The 27,105-nt window shown below is 39.0% G+C and overlaps 1 protein-coding gene across 1 annotated transcript; it reads left to right on the top strand.

The window, feature by feature from the left end:
- Positions 1 to 12,752: 12,752 nt before the first annotated feature.
- LOC139188510 (uncharacterized) lies at positions 12,753 to 13,667 on the top strand. Its single transcript, XM_070806093.1, has 2 exons — positions 12,753 to 13,349; positions 13,467 to 13,667. The coding sequence occupies exons 1-2, from the start codon at positions 12,753 to 12,755 to the stop codon at positions 13,665 to 13,667; spliced, it is 798 nt and encodes a 265-aa protein (XP_070662194.1).
- Positions 13,668 to 27,105: the final 13,438 nt, after the last annotated feature.

The following is a 27,105-nucleotide window of genomic DNA, read 5'->3' as shown; positions in this document are numbered from 1 at the left end:
GCTCGTTGATATTCATTCGGATATCTCCAATATATTTTCCATTTAGGAATACGGCTACTGGTTTCTTTGTGATTTTCTTTCTCCTTCAACTCAAGTGGGTTCTCAGATTTGCAATTGCTGAAGCGAAGTACGAGTGCAAATTGAGAGTTTGAAAGCTCAATCGAGGGGGTAATTGCTCATTGCAAACAGTCCCAGCAGCTATTGAGTTCAAGAATGCAATTTGTGGGGGTGAATAATGGGTCTCAGAAAGCATGCGTCTCAGAAATCCCACAATCTTCTTTAATCAACCCGACTGCTACACATTCGAAAGCATGCGTCTCAGAAATCCCACATTTGATCCTTCATGGTAGACCAGCTGATTTCAGCAGTAAAGTCAGGTTCTTTGCTGCTCATGTCCAGTTTCAAACAAATACAAAGAAGGAAGAGCAGAGCATGAGCGGTTCGCGATTGAATGAGAAGATTACTGCTGAGTTCGTTAGGCTTGTGTTGAATGAAGTGGTAAGCAATGATTTTCCTCGTATTTTAGACACACGTTCGTCGCTCTCTGTCATCGACTCATTTCTTCTTCTTCCTCTGCAATCTCGTGCGCTCCATCTTTTTCCGCCTCCCAACACTTTACTCATTCATTGAATTCGAGCCTCTCATTTCTCACATCCTCCAATCATCCAACCTCTCTTCTTCGTTTGGCATTTGAGTGTGTATCTAGCATGAGTGATAAGACTGCGGGAAAGATTGGCGCAAGTTTTGAATTTTTCTGAGAATATTTGCTTTTTTATACAAGAAGGTGAATGTGAAAACCCAGGTGGTTGTTGGGGATCCTAAGGAGAAAATTGGTAAAGCTGTTGAGAATTTGCATGCTGATTTGCTTATCATGGGGTCTAGGGCTTTTGGCTTAATAAAAGGATGTTTCTGGGAAGTGTAAGCAACTTCTGTGCGAACCATGTGCAATGCCCAGTCATCATTGTTAAGGCCAAGAATATTACCTGATAAGGAAAGGTCGGCCACCAGCTCTCCGAGCTCTACACGATGGAGCGGCCTCAGTTTACTGATCATCTGGATGCAATTAAGTTGATCTACAAATACTTCTGGTCCAAGCTTTTCAAGTGGAAGCCAGATCTCTGGCCACGTAGAGACAGAGACAGAGAGAGTTGCAGTGGAAAACAGGAAGAAGACAAGCTTTCTTACAATATTTCTGTTATTATTCTCCTTTGTGTTGTCTGCCATATGCCAAAAGAAATAAGATAAAAAGAAAGAAAAACAAAGAAAAAGGAAAAGGAGGTCCGTAGCTGATGCCAAAGAAAAAGCAGAAAAGATGTGAGTCCCATTAGAGCGGGGAGATCAAGCAAAGCAGAAAAGCAAAAAGCAAAAGAAGAAGCAGACATAATTGCGGTGGTGATGACATTATAGGCGTGACCCATTGAGCTGAGAGTCGGATTTATTTTTTAATGATGTAATTTATTTTTTCTTATATTTTAGAGACATCTATATAACACCATCAGAGGGTAATAAAAAAATTAAAAATTAAAAAAAAATGGCAAAGCCTAAAATAAATGGGCTGGAATGTTATGTGGATGGTGAAGGCCCATAAGCCCAAAATAGCACCAACCAGGTGACCAAAAGTATGTCCAGTACTACAAAACATTATTCGGCACCCTGCCGCTATTATCACCAACCAGGTGACCAAAAGTATGCCCAGTACTACAAAAAATTATTCGGCACCCCGGCGCTATTATCACCAACTAGGTGATCAAAAGTACGCCCAATACTCCAAATTATTCGGCAGCCTGCCGCTATTATCACCAACCAGGTGATCAAAAGTATGCCCAGTACTCCAAAATTATTCCACAGCATGCCGCTATTATCACCAACCAGGTGATCAAAAGTACGCCCAGTACTTCAAATTATACATGAGTATTACTCATGTCAATCATACATAAACATTCATGAGCATTACTCATATCAATCATACATAAACATTCATAAGCATCACTCATGTCAACATTCATGAGCATCACTCATGTCAACATCCATAAGCATCACTCATGTCAATCAACATAAACATTTATGAGTATCACTCATGTCAATCAACTTCAAAAGCTTCATTTACAGAGCTCTAGCTTCAAAAGCTTCATTTACAGAGCTCTAGCTTCAAAAGCTTCATTTACAAAGCTTTAGCTTCGAAAGTTTCATTTACAAAAGCTCTAGCTTCAAAAGCTTCATTTACAGAGCTCCAGCTTCAAAAGCTTCGTTTACAAAAGCTCTAACTTCAAAAGCTTCGTTTACAGAGCTCCAGCTGCAAAGCTTCACTTGCAAAGCTTCACCTACAAAGCTTTAGTGCAAGGTATACAAATACTGCCTCCGAACAACCGCCAATTCAGCCCATACATGGATTCAATTTGAAGTCTCCAGCCAACAGACTCTATTGACCAAAGACTTGGGGGACTACACTATACACCATATATTGGGCCTCAACTGGGCCTCATGAAAAATACTTGGGGGACTTAGCTCATTATTTATGTACTGAGGAGCGAGCCCTTATTCTATAAAAGAGACTTCCTCACTTTCATTAGAGAGCAACCGCCTCGCCGCGAGCATCAACTCTAGCCCATCACTTATGTATTGAGGAGCGAGCCCTATAAAAGGGACTCCCTCACCTTCATTAGAGAGCATCGCCGCCCACGGAGCAACCGTCTCGCCGAGAGCATTAACTCTAGCCCATCATTTATGTATTGAGGAGCGAGCCCTTATTCTATAAAATGGACTCCCTCACCTTCAACGCCACAAGCCGAGCCAACCAAGGCAACATAAGCCACAAGTCAAGCAACCTCGCAACATGTGCTACTTCTAGTTAAGCATCATTTCAAATTGAACACCGTCTCATATCGAGTATCAGTCCTAGATGACATCTAGTTACTTCGGCCCACATATGGACTGAATTTCAAGTCTCCAGCCAAAAGACTCTCTTGACTGAAGACTTAGGGGACTATTGTTTGTACCATACTTAGGGCCTCCGTATTTAGATCTCGTATAAATACTCGGGGTACTTAAATGTAATTATGTAATAAAGGAAGGGGCAAATATGTAATAAGTGAGGAGCCCTTATTCTATAAAAGGGACTCTTCACCCTTACAATTGGGAGAGACCAATTCTTAGGCCTTAAGCCCCCTCATCCTCTCAAAGCTCTCACTCTCATATTCAGAGCTATCTTCCTCAGAAATACAATATTAGTGTGGACGTAGCCCAAACATTGGGGTGAACCACGATACATCTTGTGTTATTTACTTTCTTGCAGATTCACGATCGGATTTACGTTGTTCCAAGACCCCTTCGGTTTTGTGTATCAACAATACTCATTCTCTGAATAGATTCATATTTTTTTTAGAAATCGGAACTAGTCGTGGGGCACATTCTATATCTAATTTTAATAATTCGAAACGTCTATTTTACAAGTTGTATTTTATGATCATACTTGTAACATATTAATTAAATAAAAAAAATATTTGAGACATCTAATTGAGCTCAAATAAATTTTTGTACACTGTGTTCTAAAAATATTAAAATTTCATATTGACAATCTAATGAGTAAGTTGTTTAGGATTGAATTGATTTTTTACAAGTATGATTTAGGAATGTAGACTTAAAAAATAGACGATTTAGATAGTTAAAACTCAATGTAAAAATGAACTCTACAACTAATCTCTATTTTTACATAAAAAATAGAGTTCCCTTTAAAAAATGGAACTTTAACGAAAAGCACCAGGTACTGTTCACTTTAACGAAAAACCACATTTTTACACTAAAAAGTCAATTCTGATACTATTCACTTTACCCTTTATTTTGTCCTTATCATTAAAACTCAAAGTTTTCAAGCCCTTTTCATTAGTTTTCCTTTTAAAAAATGGGTATATAACAGTAAATCTACTTAGTGAAATATCTTTTTACATTGCAACGAGATATTTTGAGGTAAAGTTTTGTATTGGTACCTAGAGTGAACACATACCAAATTATGTCGGCAGAAAAGAATAAGCACTAAATTGTGATAATAACTAATGCGTTTGATCTGTCCCGTATATAGTTGATTCCACCTGTCTTTCTCTATTAGAAACCAGAGAGAGTAAAGTCAAGGAGTGAGGGAAAGAATTTTAGGCAGGCTGGCTAGGTATCTTCCAATGATGAGATAAATCTCACATCAGAATCAAAATCTGTTGTTAAGGCAATTAATTTACTTGGATGACAACACTCTTCGTCAACTAAGCAAGGAAGCAATCTGCGCGCGTTTGTCAAAACCTCAATGGTCCACACGCTTCCTTGTGATTGCATAACAAAATCCCTAAATATTGTTCAATTCTGGGCAGATTACCTCACTTCAGAATCAAAATCTGGATTACAAACTCCGGCTTCAACTAAGCAAGGAAGCAGTCTGCGTTCGCCCACACGCTTCCTTGTAATTGCATAACAAAATCCCCAAATAGTTCAGTTCTGGGCAGATTTGTCAAGGCGGGCTCAGAGAGAAACAAATCAAATTTCGATCTTTATTTATATGAAAAGCAATGATGTGTCAAAAGATAAGTCACGGACTCCCCAGCACCAGCAGAGTCAACATGAAAACATACTAATTAAGAGTCTAAGAAACATTGAACAATGCGTGCACTCCATTGGCACACTCCGAATATTGCAATGGAATATTTCAATGCAATATTTTTCATGTCCCAATTTTTCAAGGGGAATGGCTAGATACTCATGTAACTTATTTTGTTTATTTTATGGAAAACTAATGAAAAAGATTTGAAAACTTTGAGTTTTACGATAAAGGCAAAATAAAGGGTAAAATGAATAGAATCAGGATTGACTTTTTAGTGTAAAAATGTGGTTTTTCGTTAAAGTGAACAGTACTTGGAATTTTTCGTTAAAATTCCCTTTATTTTATTTTCCATTTTGCGAAGTGGTTTGGAAATTATGAGGATTAATTTGGGATCAGTCCACAATACCCTTTAAAGAAAAATGTACTGGCATATTATCATTTGAAGGATGATTGTGTAATTAATGTAATTATTTCTACACATAACAGAAAGTGTAATATGATATTCACAACTTAAACACTAACTTTATTACAGTTATAACAATATAATGACATGATATATTGACTATAACCTTCCCATTGCATGTAACATTATCAAGATGTAACTCAAAATATATGTATTGTGATGGAATCTTTGTATAATTAAACCATAACATGGTTATAGAAAGGGAAAGAGATAATTAATAACATTGGACTGTTCTCAAAACATTAAGCAAATGGACGAAAAATTGTACTATATTGCACGTTAAACATTATAAATTAACATATAAGTTCGTTTAGTATATATAATGAGTTGAACTTTTTAAATTACTTTGTTGTTTTACGATGCCTCTATTCAAAAATATTTGTGACTCCATCTCTGGTTGTGACACAATCCAACGTGAAGGTATATATGGAGCCTAAGAAGTGAATAGTGATGATGGGTCATGATGCCCTCTAATAATTTTATTATGTACCCTTTTTAAACAAAGGGTACTGATTTTTATCTTTTAGACGATTCCATAAAATATTCTAACTCATTATCTTCTAGGCTACTTGATAAGTCTATATTTTTACTATATATTTTACTCTAATCTTAATATTAATTTATTGATTATTTTGGTGAGATTTTGATACTTTTTTTAATTATATTTCTAATGTAGGACACTTGACTTCCTCTTGAGCATAAAGTAATCAAATGGACGAGTTTTGGAGTGATACCAGTTGGAATGTTCGCAAGTCTTTCAAGATGATTTTATAAAAGTTTCAGATTTTTCTACTAAGCCTTTGACCGTGGCAATGAAATAAAGACTCAGCATGCAGTTTTTCCAGATTGACATTTCTAGACATTTTTGGTATTTTGGAGGTCAAGATGACATATTTTAAGGAAGATTCCTTCTAAGGATTTGTAGGGAATGCCTTTAGCTTTCAAAAGAGACATTTTGGGACCAAATCAGGGTTGATTTGGTACATCAAAAGTCTAATTTTATGAGAAGTCCCAATTTTAGTAAATAGGAAACATTTTATTTGTTGTTTTATTATTTTATTATTTTTCCTAGTTTTATTCTAAGACCTTTTAGGGTTTTATTTTGTAGTAGTATAGCCATTAGGGTTTGTAAGGGAGAGGAGGAGACGCACTACTTTAGAGAGCTTTGACAATTCAAGTTTATTTTCAAGGTGTTTTCTATCATTGTTTTTTATAATATTTTGTTTTATGATTGTTCGTAGCTAATTTCTTTTGCTAGGACGAAGCCTCGAGTCTTAGCAAGAATATGTAGTTTCTTTTCAATTTATTTATAATATTATGCATGCATGTTTTGAATTATTAATCACCGTTTTAAACTATCTAAGTGTCTTAGTGATTCACGACCATTAGGATATTTAGAAAAGTAATTTGATGCAATTTTGGTCGGAAGGTTCCCTAAAATTGATCGCTGGCTTCTTGTGGTTAATAATTGTTATTTCACTTAGGATAAACACCACAGCTTAAGGGTTGCCTGGTTTTTCAAAGGGTTTTCATAAAACTTAATGAGTCTTTTATGTTTATATTTGATCTAAACATCTGGACGGGTTGCATGTTTGATATGCGTTCTATGATGGAGTTTCCAAGTATGAAATATATTAGGAAAACCAAACCTTCGAAATATGCATGGGTAATCATAAGTAATTGGAAGAACTATGTAGGATTGTTAAGGTGACGGGGGAACAAAATGATTTTCTTTTAATTGGTTTGTAGTTGATTTATTTAATTTTTTTTAATTTAAATTTGTTTGTATTATATTAAATTCTAAAATTAATATTTTCCAAACTTTGTTTTAAATACAAATTATTCATTCATCTCCCTGTGGAAAACGACTTTGTTTGAGCCGTTTATACTACAACTACATTGTACTCTTGTAAGTGTTTTTAATTGTTTTTATCTCTACTTTTGCAGGTGGTAAAAATTTCTATCAAGAAATTGGTGTCGTTGCCGGGGATCGATCCCAGGTCACCCGTGTGACAGGCGGAAATACTTACCACTATCTTTTAGACGATTCCATAAAATCTTCTAACTCATTATCTTCTAGGCTACTCTTTGAAGAAAGTTGACGTTTTACCATAAAATTAGTTTGACTGTATGAGCAATAGCATAACGTTTTATAAGCACATGCAAGATTTTTTTTTTTTTTTTTTTTTTTGGGTAATGTGGAATTCATATTGACAATATATCCATTCACATGTGGCGAATATTCAACCCTAATATATAAACCTTGATTATTGGAAGACTTGGTTGTCTTAGTATAGTGCATTACCCACACACACACACACACATATCTTAGTAAAGAAAAGTGGCTTAGCTACACCATGATATATATGTCATTAATGTATAATGTATTACGCAAATGGAGCAGGTAATATGTGTGAGAGAACGTATTTTTGGACTCGACCATCAAGCCGGGAGTGCAGGTTAACTTTCAAAATTGATCTTCATCAAGAGGCACGTGATTTCATGGTAAAAGAATATATGCATGCAGTTTGGGTTAAAACTTGAACTTTGGGCTTAAGAATGAGTTGGCCCAAAAGAAAAAGGTCTAGAAGGAGAAAAGCCCGAAGCCCAGCCAAAGCCCAGAAAGCAGGAGAAGCCATTTTCTGACTAGGTGCAGACCATTTGAACCACTTGCTCACCTACTTAGAGGTCAGGTGGTATTGACCAGCCAGCTAATCAGCCCAAAAGCACTTTACAGTGGCAGTATAAGTAAAAAGTTGATGAGTCATTGCCTTTCAAGTTGCATTCGGGCAAGATTACTGCTACAGGAGGCCAAGCTGAAGTGTCTATAAAAGAAGAAAGAGAAATCAGAGATAAAGACACTCAATCAAACAAACAAATACAAGCACAAACTCTGCTCAAACCAGATTTTCCTTCAACGAAGCTGTAGTCAGCCCAAGTCTTCATCCCTTTCGGGATCAACCCTCACCCAAAGCCTTTGTAATAACTCTGCTACCTTTTCTAGAACTTGTAGTAGTATCGATTTCCTTTTGTAAACCCATCTCCTTACCCCTTTTTCTAAGCTCTCAAACCCCTTGATAAACCACAAAGATAGGAAGTTGCAAGACGATCAGCCTTGCCCGACCCTCTTTGTTTTTGTCTTTTCATTCAGTAGTCTAGCAATATGTTATATACTTCCAGTTGTATCCAAGTTATTTCTGGCAAGTTGATGATTAAAAAGGCTCATCAGTTCTTGAATCCAATTTAAATATGTCTTCACAGATTAAATTAGATCTAAGTTATAAGCCCTCGGGTATGTAAGATTGATCATTTAAAAGTCCTTGGTCTCAAGGCATAAAAAAAGAACCTTATGTGGACTTAACCCATCCACGACAGTCTTTGATAAACAAGAAGTCCGAAGTTACTTGGGGCGCAAGTAATCGACATATCCCTTAGTGTTATTTCTATTATATTATGATTATCGCATAACGTTTGAGCATAGAAGGAATTTTGATGGGAAGCCTCAAGGCCTACACCTAAGGCCCTATAAAGGCACCTATTTGGATTCTTTCTGCTTTTCGGGCTTGGGTAATCAGAAGTATAATAGTCATAATACTTCTATAATCAATGAAACAAACATTATATATTCAAGTACTGGGTTAGTTCCTGATTGGAAGCCTCAAGGCCTACACCTAAAGCCCCACAAAGGCACATTTCATAACTAAAACAGCCTCTTGGGTATATATACAACTAAAACTCAACATCCGTTTTACATCTGCCATGCTGAAGATAGCAGTGGCACGCATGAGCACTTAAAAGTTAATCTTGATTGTGAGCCTCAAGGCCTATACTTAAGGCCCCATAAAAGCACCTTTCAAAGTTAACTCTGTCCTTCTCTTTCAGCCTTACCCGACAAGCTTTGCCCGACAAGCCTGCCAGTGAAGCAGAAGCCCGACAGAAAGCATCGACCGGAGCCAACCTCTCGGGGAGCTGTGTGCTCGTCGGCTAGGAAACATCCCCAACGGAAATTCTAGCCACGAACATAGTTTTGGCACGCCTGGTGGGATTCACTTGATCAAAAGAAATATGTCAAAACTACCAGAAGATTTACAAACTACCTTGTTGCAAATGTTGCAAAGATTGGAGAACGCCTCTGCGGGTTTCAGAAGGGAAGCCGACCTGGTTATAAGACCAACTATTCATATATCTTTACCTTAACTTGGGGAAAAAGATGATAGGGAAAATGAGAGACTTAAAACCAACCAGCCAAAGGAAGCAGTGATGGACAAACCAGCGAATCCCTTCTCAGAGGCCCCAATAAATATGATCAGTATGGCATGGGCTGAGAAAGGGAAAGAAAAGGTCATAAGGGAAAAAGAAAGAAGATTGGTTGACAAATCTACAAGAAGGGTGATCAAATTGCCCGAACATCCAAGAGCAGCCATAATCAAAGGGATGGTTCTGTGCAGTAAATGCCAATGCGAGTGTGAGCTCGAAATACCACCCGTAAGAGTCCTCATGGATCATAAACTGATCAAGAGCAATGAAGAAGAAAAAAGAAAAGAGGCCCATGAGAAAGTTAGGCGAATTGCAGAAAGGGATACTTCCCGAAGTGTTTTTCAGCGGTTAGAAGGCGATTCCCAACCTAGAGCTTTATCAGAGATATTTCGCAATCATGAAGTTTCTGAGGAGGCAGAAGATAAAGATGCCAAAAAGCCAAAAGAGAGGGGTGTAAAGCATTCTCAATACAGCCATATGGGGAGAAGTCAAGAGGAATGATAGGATAACAAATCCTGTCAAAAAATATAACCCTGCCCGCCTCGGGCGAAAATGGTACATGGTTGGCAAAAATGGACAGCCCGTTAAACAAATGGGAGCCTCCATGGTCAGAAGGGTCCAAAGGCAACACAAAGCCTACATGAACTTCTTAAATACCCCTGCAACGTCTGAAGCATCCAAGAATCAAAAGTTGGAGAAAACGTCATCTGGGGGGAGTAGTCAGTTCCACTAGAGGAGTAAAAAGAGGTGGAAAAGGCTAATAGCAAGACAGAAGGCGAGGGAAACCATGTACCGCAAAGCCTACACCCTGGGAAATATAGGATCTTGAGGAGAGCTCAAGAAGATATGATCATGGTGCCAACTCCCGGATGGAAGACAGAGCCTATTTATTTGGAACTGTTTCGCCTGAAAGAAAACCACATTTTCTATCATTAGTGGATCCTTTCGGTGAAGTTCCAAAGCAAACACCGTATTCGGGCATGAATCAACAGGAGGGGGCACCAGACCACTACTTCCAGCAGATGCGATGGCTTGATTGGATGAGTTCATGGACCAGATTGGGAGCAAGAAAGAAGAACTGCCAGAGCCTAGCAATTTTCATATCAACATGGCGTATGTGCTATCCACCATGTTTGGTGCCAGACCTAATCAGCCCGCCATTATGGAAGGTGACTATGTGACAACTAAGCCAATGATGGCCTATGTCAGTGTTGAGGTAGCTGAAGAGGAAGAGTCGGGAAGAGCTGAATCATCCAAAGCATCCAAGGATGGTCCTTTAAGGATCTATACAGATAAGATGGTGTTCAGCCGCCCAAACATTTTGCTTGCCAATCATCTTAAGCTAATATACGTTACAGCCCATTTGGAAGGGGTGCCTTTCAAAAGAATTTTAATTGATGAAGGAGCGGCTGTTAACGTACTGCCAGCCAAACAAATGAAAAAGTTAGGGAGGGGCATATAAGATCTTATTCCTACAGACCTCACGGTTTCAAACTTCTCGGGCGCTATCACCAAGACTCATGGGATATTGCCTTTAGAAGTTGATTTGGGGTCCAAACAGATCATGCTGGCATTCTTCGTGGTAGATTGTACTTCCACCTATGGAGCCTTACTTGGAAGAGATTGGATCCACCAAAGTCTTGCCATACCTTCCACTCTACATCAACAAGTGGCTGTTTATCATGAGGCAGGCACAGAGGGACTAGGTTTTTGGGAGATGGTAGAGGCCGAATCACGGCCATTTCTCCTTACAACCAATGTTGCAGAAGCAAGTTTCTACAATCCCAACGTAGGAATTTTGAAATGTTCAGGAGCAGATGAGAACGGCCGCCCTACCAAGGTGATGACCCAAAAGCTTCTAAAACAAGGAATGTTCCTTACTATAGATGAGTGGGATAGGCCTTGTATTGTCCCAACGCCCTTACACCATCAATGACAGAACAAAAAAGGAAGGATCAGGTAATGGCAGTCGAGTCCCTGATTAAAAGGTTGTTGGTGTATGGGGAGGGAAGAAGGCAAGAAAGAGAGCTCTTAGAAAAACAAGAGCAGGAATAGCAGCTAAGAGGTTCGACCAGCCAGGATGAAAGCAGGGAGGAATCTTGTAGAGAATAATTGAAAAGGGCCATACAAATGGCCGAGTGCATATATGACCTAGATGGGCCAGATGACTTGCCCGAAAGCTCGGAGTTAGTCGAATTTTTTTGTGCAGAACCTGATAAGCCACTACCAGAAGTTCAGGATCCTTTGGAAGTTATTGATCTAGGGACAGAGGAAGATCTAAGACCAATACAAATTAGTGGTTTATTAGAGACTAATGATCGGGCAAAGATTATCTTTCTTTTGCAAGAATTTAAAGATTGTTTTGCTTGGCATTATACTGAGATGCCAGGTTTAGAATCAACCTTGGTGGAACACATAATGCCCATCAAGGAAGGATATAAACCTGTTAAGCAAGCACCGCGAAGGATGTCAAAGGAGATAGAACAGAATGTCAAAGAAGAGATTGAGAGGCTAGTAAAAGCTGGATTCATTAGACCAGCCAGATATGTAGAGTGGTTAGCCAACATTATACCCGTTTTAAAGGCCATAACAAAAGTAGTACGATGTTGTGTTGATTACAGAAATATTAATGGCGCTACACCAAAAGATGAGTATCTCATGCCTATGGCAGATCTATCCATAGATGCAGCAGCAAAACACAAAGTCTTATCTTTTATGGATGGAAATGCAGGGTATAATCAGATAAAGATGGCCCAGGAAGATATACATAAAACAGCTTTTAGGTGTCCCGGGCATGTGGGGGCATATGAATATCTGGTCATGCCATTCGGGCTCAAGAATGCTGGTGCAACCTACCAAAAGGCAATGAATGCCATCTTTCATGATCTGATTGGCCATAACATGGAGGTATATATTGATGACATCGTGGTGAAATCCAAAACAGAAGAGCAGCATCTGATAAACCTCAGGCAAGCATTGACAAGAATGGGGATTCACAAATTGAAGATGAATCCAAAGAAGTACGCGTTTGGAGTAAGAGCGGGTAACTTCTTGGGATTCCTGGTTCATCAAAGAGGTGTAGAAGTGGACAAGAACAAATCACGGGCAATAATGGAGTCGCCTTCACCCACCAACAAAGTGCAACTCCAGAGGTTGCTAGGCAGAATTAATTTCTTAAGAAGATTCATTGCCAATTTAGCGGGCAAGATCCAGCCGCTGACTCATTTGCTAAGACTGAAGGATAAAAAGAATTTCGAGTGGGGATCACCACACCAAAGGGCTTTCGACAGTATCAAAGCCTATTTGACTTCTCCACCAATGTTGGTACCACCTTAAAGGGGAAAACCCTTAAAGCTATATATCTCTGCTTCGGAGAAATCAATCAGGAGTTTGCTAGCTCAAAACAATGAAAGCGGGAAAGAGAAGACGGTGTACTACCTCAGTAGAATTATGACCGGGGTAGAAACAAGATATTCTTCAGTGGAAAGATTGTGCCTAGCTTTGTATTTTACTGCCAGTAAGCTGAGGCATTACATGTTACCTTGTCACGTGCACATCATTGCCAAGACAGATGTGATAAAGTACAGGTTGTCAAAACCAATGCTAACAGGAAGGATTGGGAAGTGGATTCTAGCATTATCAGGGTTCAACTTTCAATATGTACCCCAAAGGCTAGTCAAAGGCCAAGCAATTGCTGATTTCTTGACGGAGCATCAAGAGTCTCCAGATAAGATAGTCAATATCCCGGGAACCCTGGAAGTTACTAGTGTTTGGATCCCGCCAAGCAAAGATATCTCGGGCAAAGAGAAGTGGATCCAGCAAGAGATAAGAAGAGTGACTGGCCTCTGGGTTACTCCTTGGAAGCTGTATTTTGATGGTTCCTACACTCAGAATGCTTCAGGAGCTGGGATTGTAATTATCAACCCTCAAGGGGTTTATCATTATTACTCATTTCGCTTAGATTACCAAGGGAATACCAATAATCGGGCAGAGTATGAGGCCTTAATAATTGGTTTGGAAATCGTGATGGATCTGGGGGCAGTGGAGGTAGAGGTGTTTGGTGATTCAGAGTTGGTAATAAACCAGCTAAATGGGGAGTTCAAGTGCAGACATATCACCATGGCAGGGTATTACTTGGCAGCCACGCAATTGTTGAGTTATTAGGATTCTGAGATATCAGTTAATCATGTTCCCAGAGGATCCAACCTAGCGGCCAACGAGATGGCGCAATTAGCCTCAGGCGTGCCAATACAGGAAAGAAAATATGGGGTAGATGTCGAGATTCAAAGAAGAAACCTTCATTCTATCCTGGAAAGAGGATTTAGTCTGGATGTAATGGTTCTAGAAACGGAGATAGAAGATTGAAGGTTGCCCATCATTCATCATTTAAAGGATCCCTCTTCACCCACAAGCAAGAAGAATAGACAGCAAGCAACCAAGTATGTCTTATGGGCGAAGAACCTGTTAAGGAAAACTCCAAACGGGTTACTATTGAAATGCTTAGGCCAAGAGGAATCCATGAGAGTGATGGCTGAAGTACATGAAGGAATATGCGGAGCACACCAGGCTGGAACGAAGATAAGGTGGTTGCTTAGAAGGTATGGGTATTTCTGGCCCGACATGGAAAAAGATTGCAAGTCCTATGCTCGAGGCTGTGAAGAATGTCAAAGGCACGGACCCCTCCAACATGTGCCCTCAGTGCCTTTAAATCCAGTGGTCAAGCCTTGGCCCTTCAAAGGATGGGCAATGGACTTCATCGGGCAGATCTATCCAGCTTCTATCAATGGGCACACTTTCATAATTGTAGCAACGAATTACTTCACCAAATGGGTAAAAGCATTGGCCGTAAAATCAATAACCTCAACTATAGTTAAGAATTTTATTGAAACCAAGATTCTGTACAGATTTGGTGTGCCCGAAACCATAGTAACGGATCGTGGGCCATCTTTTATTTCAAAAGAAGTTGAAGAGTTTGCAAGCAAATACAAAATAAAGATGACCCAGTCCAGTTCTTACAACCCACAGTCAAATGGCCAGGCAGAATCCAGCAACAAGATTTTGGTAAACATTATCAAAAGAATGATGACAAATGGTCCGGAAAAGTGGCATGAAAAGCTGGGAAATACTATGTGGGCATCAAAACTTCTAAGAGGGCAGGAATAGGGACAACTCCTTATGCTTTAACTTTCGGGCAAGATGCAGTGCTTCCCATGGAGATCAATGTAAGTTCTGTCAGAATCAAAATCAGTTTGGGTTACATAGTGAAGAGTACATCGAAGCCATGTGTCAAGGGATTGAAGACTTAGATGTAGCCCGAATTGAAGCCTTGAACCAAATTTAGGAAGGAAAGAAAGTTGTTGCCCGAGCTTATAACAAAAGGGTAAAGTTAAAGTCTTTCAAGGAATGAGATTTAGTGTGGAAGACAGTCCTCCCTCTAGAAGCTCAGCTTAGGGGCTTTAGAAAATGGAGCCCGACATGGGAAGGTCCTTTCATGATTAGTCGAGTATTAGACAAATGAGGATATTACTTGGCGGACCTTGATGGAAATTGGCAGAAACATCCTATTAATGTTAAATTCTTGAAAAAGTATTGTCCTACATTATGGGATGTTAGAGATTGTTATATTGAAGAGGATGCAAGGTAAAGTAGGCTTCGAGATACCCAAGTGCAGTGTATGTTCATCAATCATTCAAGAAGACAAAAAGACACAAAGCTGCTAAAGATAATGTTTATTTCATTTCGACACATTGGTGAAATTTACAACAGATTCAATTCCGATGTGCTACATTTGATTCCTTCTGAATGCAATGGTGTCTCAGCTGGTTTTCCGATGTCTTCATGGATAAAATCCGATCAGGTGATCGAGTTGTGCGGCTAAGATGAGCTTGGTAGAGGATTCTCAGACAGAGTCATCACCATATATGATGGTGAAGCCTGACTTGTCATGGCAACGAGCATGAAGGCAAGCCTTCATGAGGAAACCACCTAACCAAGGGTGTTGGGAATAGTGGGGTGTTTGACCAAAGGTGTTGGAGATAGTAGTCATCTGATGAAAACTCTTTTTCTCACGAAAAGGAAGTTTTAGGAAACCCCACTTGAATCCTGAAGAACTCATTTCACAGTTTTGGGAAGAAAACTAATGAGGCAGAAACACTCAAGGTTGATAACAGATAAGGTTGAAGATGATTGGAGCTGGAATTTATAGGAATATCAGAAGGTAGTTCAAGAGTCGTGGGAAGATCAAGAGACTCCGGGTTGTGTTGATCTCAACCAGAAGATACAAGTTCCAAGAACAAGGGTACAGGCGCATGCGGCTATTCAATCAATATTGGCGCCTGGAGTTCCAGTCTGAATATTAATTGAAGGGGGCACTGTTTGGATTAAAACTTGAACTTTTGGCTCAAGAAGGAGTTGGCCCAAATGAAAGAGGTCTAGAAGGAGAAAAGCCCGAAGCCCAGCCAAAGCCCAGAAAGCAGGAAATGCCCTTTTCTAACTAGGTGCAGACCATTTGAACCACTTGCTCACCTACTTAAAGGTCAAGTGGTATTGACCAGCCAGCTAATCAGCCCAAAAACACTTTACAGTGGCAGTACAAGTAAAAAGTTGATAAGTCATTGCCCTTCAAGTTGCATTCGGGCAAGATTACTGCTACAGGAGGCCAAGCCGAAGTGTCTATAAAAGAAGAAAGAGAAATCAGAGATAAAGACATTCAATCAAACAAACAAATACAAGCACAAACTCTGCTCAAACCAGATTTTCCTTCAACGAAGCTGTAGTCAGCCCAAGTCTTCATCCCTTTCGGGATCAACCCTCACCCAAAGCCTTTGTAATAGCTCTGCTACCTTGTCTAGAACTTGTTGTAGTATTGATTTCCTTTTGTAAACCCATCTCCTTACCCCTCTTTCTAAGCTCTCAAACCCCTTGATAAACCACAAAGATAGGAAGTTGCAAGACAATCAGCCTTGCCCGACAAGGTGAAACCTTGCCCGACCCTCTTTGTTTATGTCTTTTCATTCAGTAGTCTAGCAATATGTTGTATACTTCCAGTTGTATCCAAGTTATATCTGGCAAGTTGATGATTAAAAAGGCTCCTTAGTTCTTCAATCTGATTTAAATGTCTTCACAGATTAAATCAGATCTAAGTTCTAAGCCCTCAGGCATGTAAGATTAATCATTTAAAAGTCCTTGGTCTCAAGGCATAAAAAAGAAACCTTATGTGGACTTAACCCATCCACGACAGTCTTTGATAAACAAGAAGTCCGAAGTTACTTGGGGCACAAGTAATCGACCTATCCCTTAGTGTTATTTCTATTATATTATGATTATCGTAGAACGTTTGAGCATAGAAAGAATTCTGATGGGAAGCCTCAAGGCCTACACCCAAGGCCCTATAAAGGTATCTATTTGGATTCTTTCTGCTTTTCGGGCTCGGGTAATCAGAAGTATAATAGTCATAATACTTTGGTAATCAATGAAACAAACATTATATATTCAAGTACTGGGTTAGTTCGTGATTGGAAGCCTCAAGGCCTACACCTAAAGCCCCACAAAGGCACATTTCATAACTAAAACAGCCTCTCGGGTATATATATAACTAAAACTCAACATCCGTTTTATATCTGCCATGCTGAAGATGGCAGTGGCATGCCTAAGCACTTAAAAGTTAATCTTGATTGTGAGCCTCAAGGCCTATACCTAAGGCCCCACAAAGGCACTTTTCAAAGTTAACTATGTCCTTCTCTTTCAGCCTTGCCCGACAAGCCTTGCTCGACAAGCTTTGCCCGACAAGCCCGCCAGTGAAGTAGAAGCCCGACAGAAAGCATCAACCGGCGCCAACCTCTCGGAGAGCTGTGTGCTCGTCGGCTAGGAAACATCCCCAAATGAAATTCTAGCCACGAACACATGCTATATTGCATTCCAACCATGGATTAGCTGCAAGTCATTATTCAAAACTAGTTCAGTTAATTGAATCAGATGGTACTAATTTCCAGGCCATACAAAAAACTTATACTCAAGAGGCTAATTGATAGAGCCCTACCTCACTTCTCACTCAATGCAGGCAATACAATGTAACAAACAATATTCATTTCAATCAATCTCCTCTTCTCCTTCTTACATTTCTTCTTATATAGCTACTGACTCTTCAGCTACCAAGCAATCTGCTAACAACCTTATCTTTTACCCTAACCAACTTGCTAACCGTCTAACCAATTAACCACTTGATAGTGTTGACATAACATCCTAGTCAACATTCTATCAATAACTGCCTAACCAATTAACCATTTGATAGTGCTCACACACCATCCTAGTCAGCATCCTATCAATACCCCCATTTGAAATGAAGCTTGTACAACAAGACTTCGAAAAGAAAAGAGACAATACAAGCTAGTGCATGGTAATCTATAAGTCACTAATGCATCGACTCTTCTCAATAGAGCAGCTGCAGGAAAATGATTCTTCAAATCTGCATAAACTTCCCATGTAGCCTCTTCAGCCGTGTCATGTTGCCATTGAACCAGGACTTCAGTGGTTGATATACTACCCTTCTTTGACAACCTTTAATCCAATATTGCAATCAGTATATCCTGTAAAATCCCATCATCTGTAAGCACTGGTAGTGGAACTGTTGGTTAAATATTAGCTCCCAAGTGCTTCTTAAGACATGAAACATGAAACACAGGGTGCAACTTTGACATTTCTGGAAGCTTTAACTTGTAAGCAACATGACCAACTTTTGTTAAAATTTCAAAAGGACCATAGAAGCGAGGTTGTAACTTATGGAAGGGATGGGAGGTCAATGATGAGTGTTGATAGCGAACCAACCTCAAGTATACCATATCTTATACTTGAAAAACCCTTTCAGTTCTGTGTTTGTTTGCTTGCATGGTCATTCGATTCTGAGCAGCTTCTAAGTTTACTTTCAACAACGATAGCATCCTGTTCCGTTCTGTTAAACTTCTGTCTACCATCCCCAACTTAGTAGTACCTGCGTCATAAACTAGAAGATGTGGAAGAGATTGGCCATACACTACTTCATATGGAGATAATTTTGTTGCAGAATGATGAGCTGTGATATAACTTAATTCTACCCATGGTAACCATAAGGACCATTTCCTAGGTTGGAGACTACAAAAAGAACGCAAGTAAGTCTCTAAACAGCGATTAACCACTTCTGTTTGACCATCTGTCTAAGGGTGATACCTCGAGCTGTGGCATAATGAGGATCCTTGTAGTGTAAAGAATGCTTTCCACAAAGCACTTATGAATAAAAGATCTCTATCACAAATGATTGATGTAGGCATGCCATGCAATTTGAATATGTGTTCCACTAAGAGATTAGTTAAAGATAATGCTATAAATGGGTAAGACAAGGCTAGGAAATGACCATACTTTGATAATTTGTCGATAATCACCCAGATAATAGTTTTTCCTCTACAAGGAGGTAGTCCCACTATGAAATCCATGGATATATCAGACCACACCCGAGAAGGAATTAGTAATGGTTGAAGTAAACATTTAGGAGCTAAAGTTTCATGTTTCTGCTGTTGACAAATTTGACAATTGACCACCATTTCCTTGATATCCCTCTTCATTCCATTCCAGTAAAAAGATAGAGAAAGTCTCTTATAAGTCTTTAAGAAACCTGGATGGCCTGCAGAAGGACTACTGTGATGTTCTTCAAATACATTTTGGCACTAATAGATGTTAGGGCTTAAGACAATTCGATTCTTGTACTTAAGGAAACCATTGTTGACTTTATATTTGAACAGAGCCAATGGAGATGAATCTATTATAGTTTGTAATGCTTGAATTTTTTCTAGAATCCAAGGGTCATGTTTACTATATCTTCTCAAATCATCCATCCAACTCAAGTAATGATATGAAATGGCCAGAAGCTCCATGTGATCCAGTGTAAGACTTGACTGCTCTTGAAGTGGTTCCAAAGTCTCGATAAAGCATCAGCCACCTGATTATCACACCCTTGTCTATACTGAATTTCATAGTCAAATCCCAACAATTTAGATACCCACTTTTGTTGAAATGGAGTGTTAGCTCGATTTTGCATAAAAAACTTCAAGCTATAATGGTCTGTCTTGACAATAAAATGTCTGCCCAGTAGGTATGATTGCCATTTTTTTATTGCATGTATGATGGTCATCATTTCTTTTTCATAAGCAGATAAGGATTAATTCCTAACACTTAATGCTTTACTGATAAAAGCGATAGGTCTACCATTTTATTGTAGAACAACACTAATTCCATAACCAGATGCATCATTTTCAATTGTAAATGTATGACTGAAATCTAGTAAGGCCAATACTTGAGGTGACAACATTGCTTGCTTAAGTGTGTTAAATGCCACTGTGGCAACATCATTCCACTTGAAATTATCCTTTTTGGTAAGAGCTGTCAAGGGACCGATTATCTTGCCAAAATCAGGAATAAATTTCCTGTAATAACCTGTCAATCCAAGGAATCCTCTTAAAGCTTTCACAGTAGTAGGCATAAGCCACTTAGCTATGGCATCTAGTTTAGAAGGGTCTGTTGGAAATGTGCCCTAAAACCAATCATATGATGATACTTTACGAACATTTCACATGTTAAACTAATCTAGTTTAATATCAAGGGCATAGATTATTGTTTTAAGCCGTCTAATATAAATGTTATATGCTTAAATGATGAGTCCAAGGAATATGTAATTAGGAGAATGTAATTTAAAGAAGTTAGATTCATGAGACCATTCTCTTTCGTATACATATCCTAAACATTCCTGATCATAGGATTGCCAATTGGGTATTGATAGTCTGTTAAAATCAGTATGTGCTATGTCTTCTCTTAGTGAGAGTGACTGGTCTCGAGTCATTGGTGTGACTGACACCAAGGCAAGTACATAGGTGCTCAACAAGGAATGAGTTCACTGAACACGATCAACGAAGAGTTCTCATACTCATGTCACATGAGAACTCATGGTTGGGATAATGCAAAGTAGTCCTTTGACCTGAGGCATCATAGTTGTCTTGTGGTTAGGTCCTTGATCTTTGATTATGTCAAAGTCATTCCATTCGCGGGTGTCCACGGCATAGTTGGGGTTAAGCCACTTAGCCATGGAGGCAAGTGAATGCGCAACAAGGGATCTCTAACCTTCAAACCGTTTGAGGGAGAATACTCTATGATATGATTAAGAATCTCTGGCCAGAGTATGAATGAGATTTAGGAAGTCGTTCCAAATCACATTCAAAGTAATCATATAAGTAAATGAATCACATTGGATAGTAGACATGAATAAACTATCAAACCAAACAATGTGGTCAAAAGTATTGTATTAGAGAAAGACCGTATTGCATTTTAATCCTAAACCGAATAGGTTCTCCACCTCTTATGATTAGCTTGGGTAACCATGACATACCGCTAGGTGTCACTCATGGTTTGTGGAAGCCCTAAACGTGTATAATCACTAAAGGGAGAATTGAAAGTAAGTTTCAATTCACAATCGATTTGAAAGAGTTCTAATCACCCACTGCCTCGCTAAAAGGAACCTAATGGATCGTACACCGTGTAAGGTAGAGATTGAAGAAACAACGGAGATGAGTAAGGATAATTAAATGGTTTAATTATTTATTTATGGCTAGAATTAATTAATATGTTAATTAATTAAACGAATAAGTTTGTTATAGACCTAGGGTTAGTTTTGGGCCGCAAGGCCCAATGGGATTTGAATGTCAAGCCCATTAACTCAAGTTGTATGACAACTTGAATAAACAAAGGGCTTGAAAGCCCAATAAACCCTTAAGGCCGGCCATTTAAAGGAGGGTAGTGAACTTGCTTTAATTACAAGTTTGCCACTCCAATGAAGGAAGGTATAAATATGACTTTATAGCCAAAATTCATTAGGGTTTTCTTTTGGGGAAATGATGAGAACACAAGCTCTCTTTTCTCTCTAAAGAGGCCGGCCACCCTAGAGGAAAATAGCTAGCAATCTTACTTCCTCTAGGTCACTCATTTCTTCTTAAAATCTTACCTTGGTGTGGAGACTTAAAGGTTCTCAATTTTGAGAACTTGGAGAAACCTATTCTTCCATCCAAATCCATGGATCTAAGAAGCAAGGAATGAAGGCGCTATCTCTTGGGTGATTATCCTTTGCTTTTGCAAAGAGGAATCTACAAAGGTATAAATTTCTCAACTCACTTTTCTTTTTAGTTGAGTCTTGGTTCACCTAACTACTAGGCTTTGAATTTCATGGGTAATGTTTTGTTTTGAGTGTATGCAACCATGATTCCGCCTTTAATTTGTTAATTGCATGCTATAGATGTTGCTTAAATGAACATATTTTTCACAAAATTTCCTTCAGGGTCTGCTGCCACTCATTCGTGTGATACTACATGCCCCAAATATTCTACTTTCTCTTGCCCAAATGCACATTTAGACCGTTTGACATATAGAGTATAAGATTGCAAAAGCTTGAAAACAGTTTGAAGATGTTCCAAGTGTAGTTCCCAAGAGCTGCTATATACCAAAATATCATCAAAAAATACCAGAATGAATTTTCGAAGGTATGGTATGAAGATCTCATTCATTAAGCACTGGAAGGTTGCTAAGGCATTTGTCAATCTAAAAAGCATGACTAAAAACTCATAGTGACCATCATGAGTTCAAAAAGCAGTTTTCTCAATGTCATCATGGTGCATTCTAATCTGATGGTAGCCCGATCGAAGATCCAATTTAGAGAAAAATTTAGCTCCAAACAGTTCATCCAGCAGTTCATCAATCTATGGAATGGGAAATTTGTCTTTGATTGTGATATTATTGAGATGTCTATAATCCATGCACATTCTCCAAGTCCCTTCTTCTTTTTTTTTAACTAGAATAACTGGGGAGGAATAAGGGCTATTACTTACTTGAATGAAACCTGCAGATAACAGTTCATGCACACACTTCTCAATTTCTGTCTTTTGTAGAGGACCATACCTATAAGGCCAGATATTTGGTGGTCAACTACCTTCAATGACAGGAATTATGTGATCATGTGATCTAGGAGGTGGTAATGTACTAGGGGTAAGAAATATCACTTCGAATTGATGTAAAAGTTGCTGTAATTGTTGTTCTCGGGGCAAGGAAAGAGTTCTTATCTGTTGATCAATATCCTCAAACTGTAACTAAAACAAGATTGCTCCAATGGATGGTTCTTGCATCAATAACCTCTCACATTTAGAATGCAGTAACCTCCTGAATGTGATCCCCAGAAGCTTTTTGACTGGAAATACAATGAGTTTGATTACCTTACTGAAATTTCATGTAGAGTTTATCAAAGTCTCATAGCACCGGGCCAAGAGTCTTGAGCCATTGTACCACTAACACTATGTCACAGCCGCCCAAAGCCATTGCATACAAATCTGTGATGCAATGGTAATCTTGGATCTTGAGTGGTACTGCCCTTAAAGTACCTGCAGTTGATACATTCCCCCCATCTGCTATCTTAAGAGGAAATGCATGAGTGGTATCCAATTGTCCTCTAATTCGCTTGACCAATGCTAGATCAATGAAGTTATGAGAACTTCCGGAATTGATGAGTATAACAGCTAAAAAGTTCTTAATCATACCATAAACCTTCATTGTTTTAATTGATTTAGGTGGAGGGGTGCCAAACAATGCACAAGCAGTAATTTCTGGTTCTAAATTCTCTTCCTCTAACTGTGTCGTTTCTTCATATTCTTGAACATCAATAAGCAACAATTGTTTTTCCTCATAAGAATGTCCCCTAGTGTATTTCTCCTTGCAATGAATTCAACCTCTTCAAGAGTTAGTCTTCTCACATTATCAGTTTTGATCTTAGTATCACTAGTATGAACATTATTAACATTGGATAAGGGTGTTCGCACAGGAGTATTATCATAAAATCGAGAGAATGACTTAACTTTTAGATCCAAGAGTTTGGCATCCAATTACTGGGCATACGTCTATGGCTTCCAATGAAGCACGATTTCAAGAGGGAAGGCTCATCTCTTGAGTTATGTTAGCTAGCCTTCTGAACTCCAGAATGTAGTATCTCAATAGGCCCGTTTGTCGCAGCTTCACTATGCTTTCTATAGAATCTTTGAACTCTAACGGACCGAATTATTAGCATAAGGCTTTGCTGAAATCGTCCCATATGGGTTATTGCACAATGCAATTAGACCACTGGAACCATTATAATGGCTCCCCTTCTAGATGAAATGACCCCATTTTTACTTTCTTGAAGTCTTCGATGCTAAAGAAATCAAAGTAATGATCAGCCTTATAGATCTAACTCAAGGGATCGTTGCCATCAACAAATCTTGGAAAGTCCATCTTGAGAAATGGGGGACGTTGCATCGCTGCACCTACCTGAGCTTATTGGCGATGTGGCAAGGCTTCCCAATTGGGATCCCTTCCTGCCCGCAATGCTAGATCGGAGTTTGTGGCATCAGAAAATTCTCCGATAGCTCCACTTCCCCGCGACGATAATGTCTATAACTGCTGCATAAGCATTTCGTGGGTCCTCTGATTCTCTTTCCTTGAATCAACAAATTTGATCCTTGATTCCCTAAACTCCTTTTGGAATTTGGCAAATTGTGCTTCAAGCTTGGATACACGCGATGTAAGGTACATATATACTCTCAACACGCTTCCAAACGTGTGACAAATTTTTAAGCCTGACACATAGCTAGACAACACAAATTTGGTGTCGTGGAGCATGTGTGGCTATTGCGCTTCATGCATGGGACCAAGCTCTGATACCATGAAGAAAGTTGGAGTTCCACCATAAAACCATTGGCAATATAGAGAGTAACCTAAATACTTACAAGCACATGCAATGTCCTTTCCTTCTCCCTTGGAATTTCTACGCTCAACAACACTTTCATACATGAAATCTGTAAAATCCATAATATAGAAAAACTTGAAAAAAGTATACAAGTAATATTACGACATTTCAAACAATGTTTTCTATGTACTAGCCTCTTGCCATAAATTTCCTCTTTTTCATTATATGTATAGAGTTAAAAAAATGAATTTACATGTGTTTGAAAAAAAAATAGCTATTGTTGCAGTCCTATTAAATTAGAAATGTGATTGTGTAAATCCTAGTATATATGAGAATATATCTTATATTCATATTAGGAGTAGATTACCTATTAAATGTTGTAATTCTAAGGGGGTAAGGAATTAACCTTCCCTACTACTGTAAATAAAGGCATAATGGGGTGGAATAACACATACCTCACAATTACACATTTCTCTCTTCTCTACTATTGCCGCACCTTTCTCTCTCTCTCACTCTCTCTCTCTCTATGTCCTCCATAATTGTTGAGTAAATTATACCTACAACACGTTATCAGCACGCTCTTGATGCTACACTAAAGAGATTTTGATCTTCAATCAGAGGAGTACTACGTTTCAATCATTCTTTTTGTGATTAATTTAATTATTTTATTGAATTGATCTACATGCTGTTGATTCAATTTAATTTTTCTGTGTTGAACATGATACAACGCATTGGAGATGCAATTCCGGCTTTCCGAGAAGGATCTTCTACAAATTCAAAGGCTTTTGTTGTTTTCTGCCAATCAAGTACGCTTAAAATAAAGATATTTAAAACGACCTTGAAGCATGAAAACATTCCCCATGATGCATGACCCCCTATGTTTATATTTTCCTTCCGATATATATATATTTGTTTCATGCATCGCACAATTAAATTGTTATGTAGACTATGTGAGTTAAAGTATAAAATTAAATTATAAGCATATTTAGGGTTTCCTAAAACCCTAGGGGATTTCGGAAAAAAAAAAGGGGAACTTGGACATGGTGCGGCACACCCATTGCACCACCTTGGCACTGTGTGAACAAGTAGGCCGTGTGCCTGGTTTGGGTTCCTTCACCACGGGCTTGCAGCCCTGCCTACACCAGCTCCTGCAAGCCTTTATGCTTGTTGGACCTCATTGTTGCCTCGGCCCTCAGCCGATTCCACCAGCCTAGTCGTCTGGGTCCTCTCCCACAATGATCATAAATGAACCACTGAAGAAAATAGAGTGAAATATCTTTGCACCACCTCCAAAAATGAGCCTGAAGCTTTGATTTAGGGCCAATAAGTTATCTCCCAACTGGGAATACACCACATGTGGCCGGCCTGGAGCCTGGTGATTAAGTAGTTTACTTGCTTTGGCACAACCTTTTATGACACTTAGTTCAAACAATGATGCTACGACGTATCTCCTTACTCGAAGTAAGGATCTTATGCTAACAAGCACACTTTGCCAAACCTGCTCATTTTGGGAAATTTCATTTCTAAATCATCCCTAGCAAAGATACGAAACGACTCATTTTTCATAGTGGATTCAAGGGAATATCTGTGGACTAATCTATCCAAAATAAGAACAATATAAATACTTATGGTTTTGGTTGATGAATCGACAAACTGGTCGCATGTTTGTCCACACACATTACTACTAAACCTCCTGGCCGATTAAAGGTTCCCCACCCTACTTATCCCATAAGGTCTGGGAGATTGGATAATGCCGAAGAGTTTACATCGATGATTTTCGATAAAGTATTGCATGTATTTTGGGTTTATAATTAAACATCAAATTCCCATGTTCACCCCAAATAGCCATTCCTAGCGATCATAAAGCGCAATTTAAATGATCACCCAAATTTTGGTAAACGTACCAAGTTTACCGTTTCTACCTAGGGCTATGCAATCTTGTACGCAGTTATGTTGGCCCGCCTTGAGGTCCATTACCACCCAACCTATATGACGTTGACGATTTTTGTATTTACACATTTGGATGTGCATTCCATGTGCCAAGTTGCACCTCCGTAACATAGCAAAATGGGTCTTCAAAGAAGGATGTGTATCTTTGTCGATTATGATTCTCCTTCACACTAGCTCTCTTAGAACCTTTGCATATGATCTCTTTACTGCTCATCTACGGGTTGTCACTTTAATGAGACAGTTTTCCCGCCATTAGGAGGAGATAAGAACGTCAACGTTCCTATAAAACGGCGCGAATTTGCATGGACATTACCCATTATGTCTCATCTCGATCCTCGTAACGCACATGTATGATAAGTAAGTGCGATGAATTCTAGCTTTTAGAATGTTGCTCCAAACGCATTCCTCTGATCTAGCTAAAGTGACGAGATCATATAGCAGTTGGAAACATGCCTGCAAGGATAGACGTACTTAACAGATGTTGAGTCAACATCCCTAGAGGGTGTGCCGGCCCTGTTGGACAGTATGGTACATCGGTAAATGGCTAATCAATCTGTCTTGGCCTAGAGCATGACAGATCACTCGGTTCATAGGATTCACTTTCCTAGAAGAGGAAGGCACGGCACAAAATGAATCTACACTTGATCACTGTCTCAAATCATTTCCATCTTATGAGATTAATCCGGATTTCTCCCAAGACTTAAAGTTCTTGGTTCAGTATACTAGTTTGGATGAGCTAAGTGGTATTGAAATGAGATTACCATTGATGATGTTTTCACTTATATGGTAGCTACCGACATAAATGAAAAGCAACAATATTGAACCGTGTTCCGTTGATTAAGTGACAACGTAGAACGACAACCGAAATTACAATCCAGGTCAAATTTCTTACCAAAGTGTGTTTGGATCTGTCGTTCCTACACTGCCCAAGGTAACCCTGTTATGTTACAAGTGGGAAAGGAAGCGTTATGAGATGAATGAAATAGTGCAATATGATGCACACCTTACGGCGCAAGGTTTCTCTCAAACGTCCTGGGATTGATAGCAGCATTATGAAATGTGGTTAGTGTTTTC

This window comes from Malus domestica, chromosome 10, assembly GCF_042453785.1.
Source record: "Malus domestica chromosome 10, GDT2T_hap1".
NCBI lineage: Eukaryota > Viridiplantae > Streptophyta > Magnoliopsida > Rosales > Rosaceae > Malus > Malus domestica.
The sequence above is the reverse complement of the archived record's forward strand: the minus strand, read 5'-3'. Positions and strand labels throughout refer to the sequence as shown.

Bases quoted from the DNA above. Each gene is read 5' to 3' on its own strand.
- LOC139188510 (XM_070806093.1), top strand. From the start codon at position 12,753: ATGACCGGGGTAGAAACAAGATATTCTTCAGTGGAAAGATTGTGCCTA. The intron at 13,350-13,466 runs GTAGAGGTGTTT...TTGAGTTATTAG, and splicing joins TGGATCTGGGGGCAGTGGAG to GATTCTGAGATATCAGTTAA.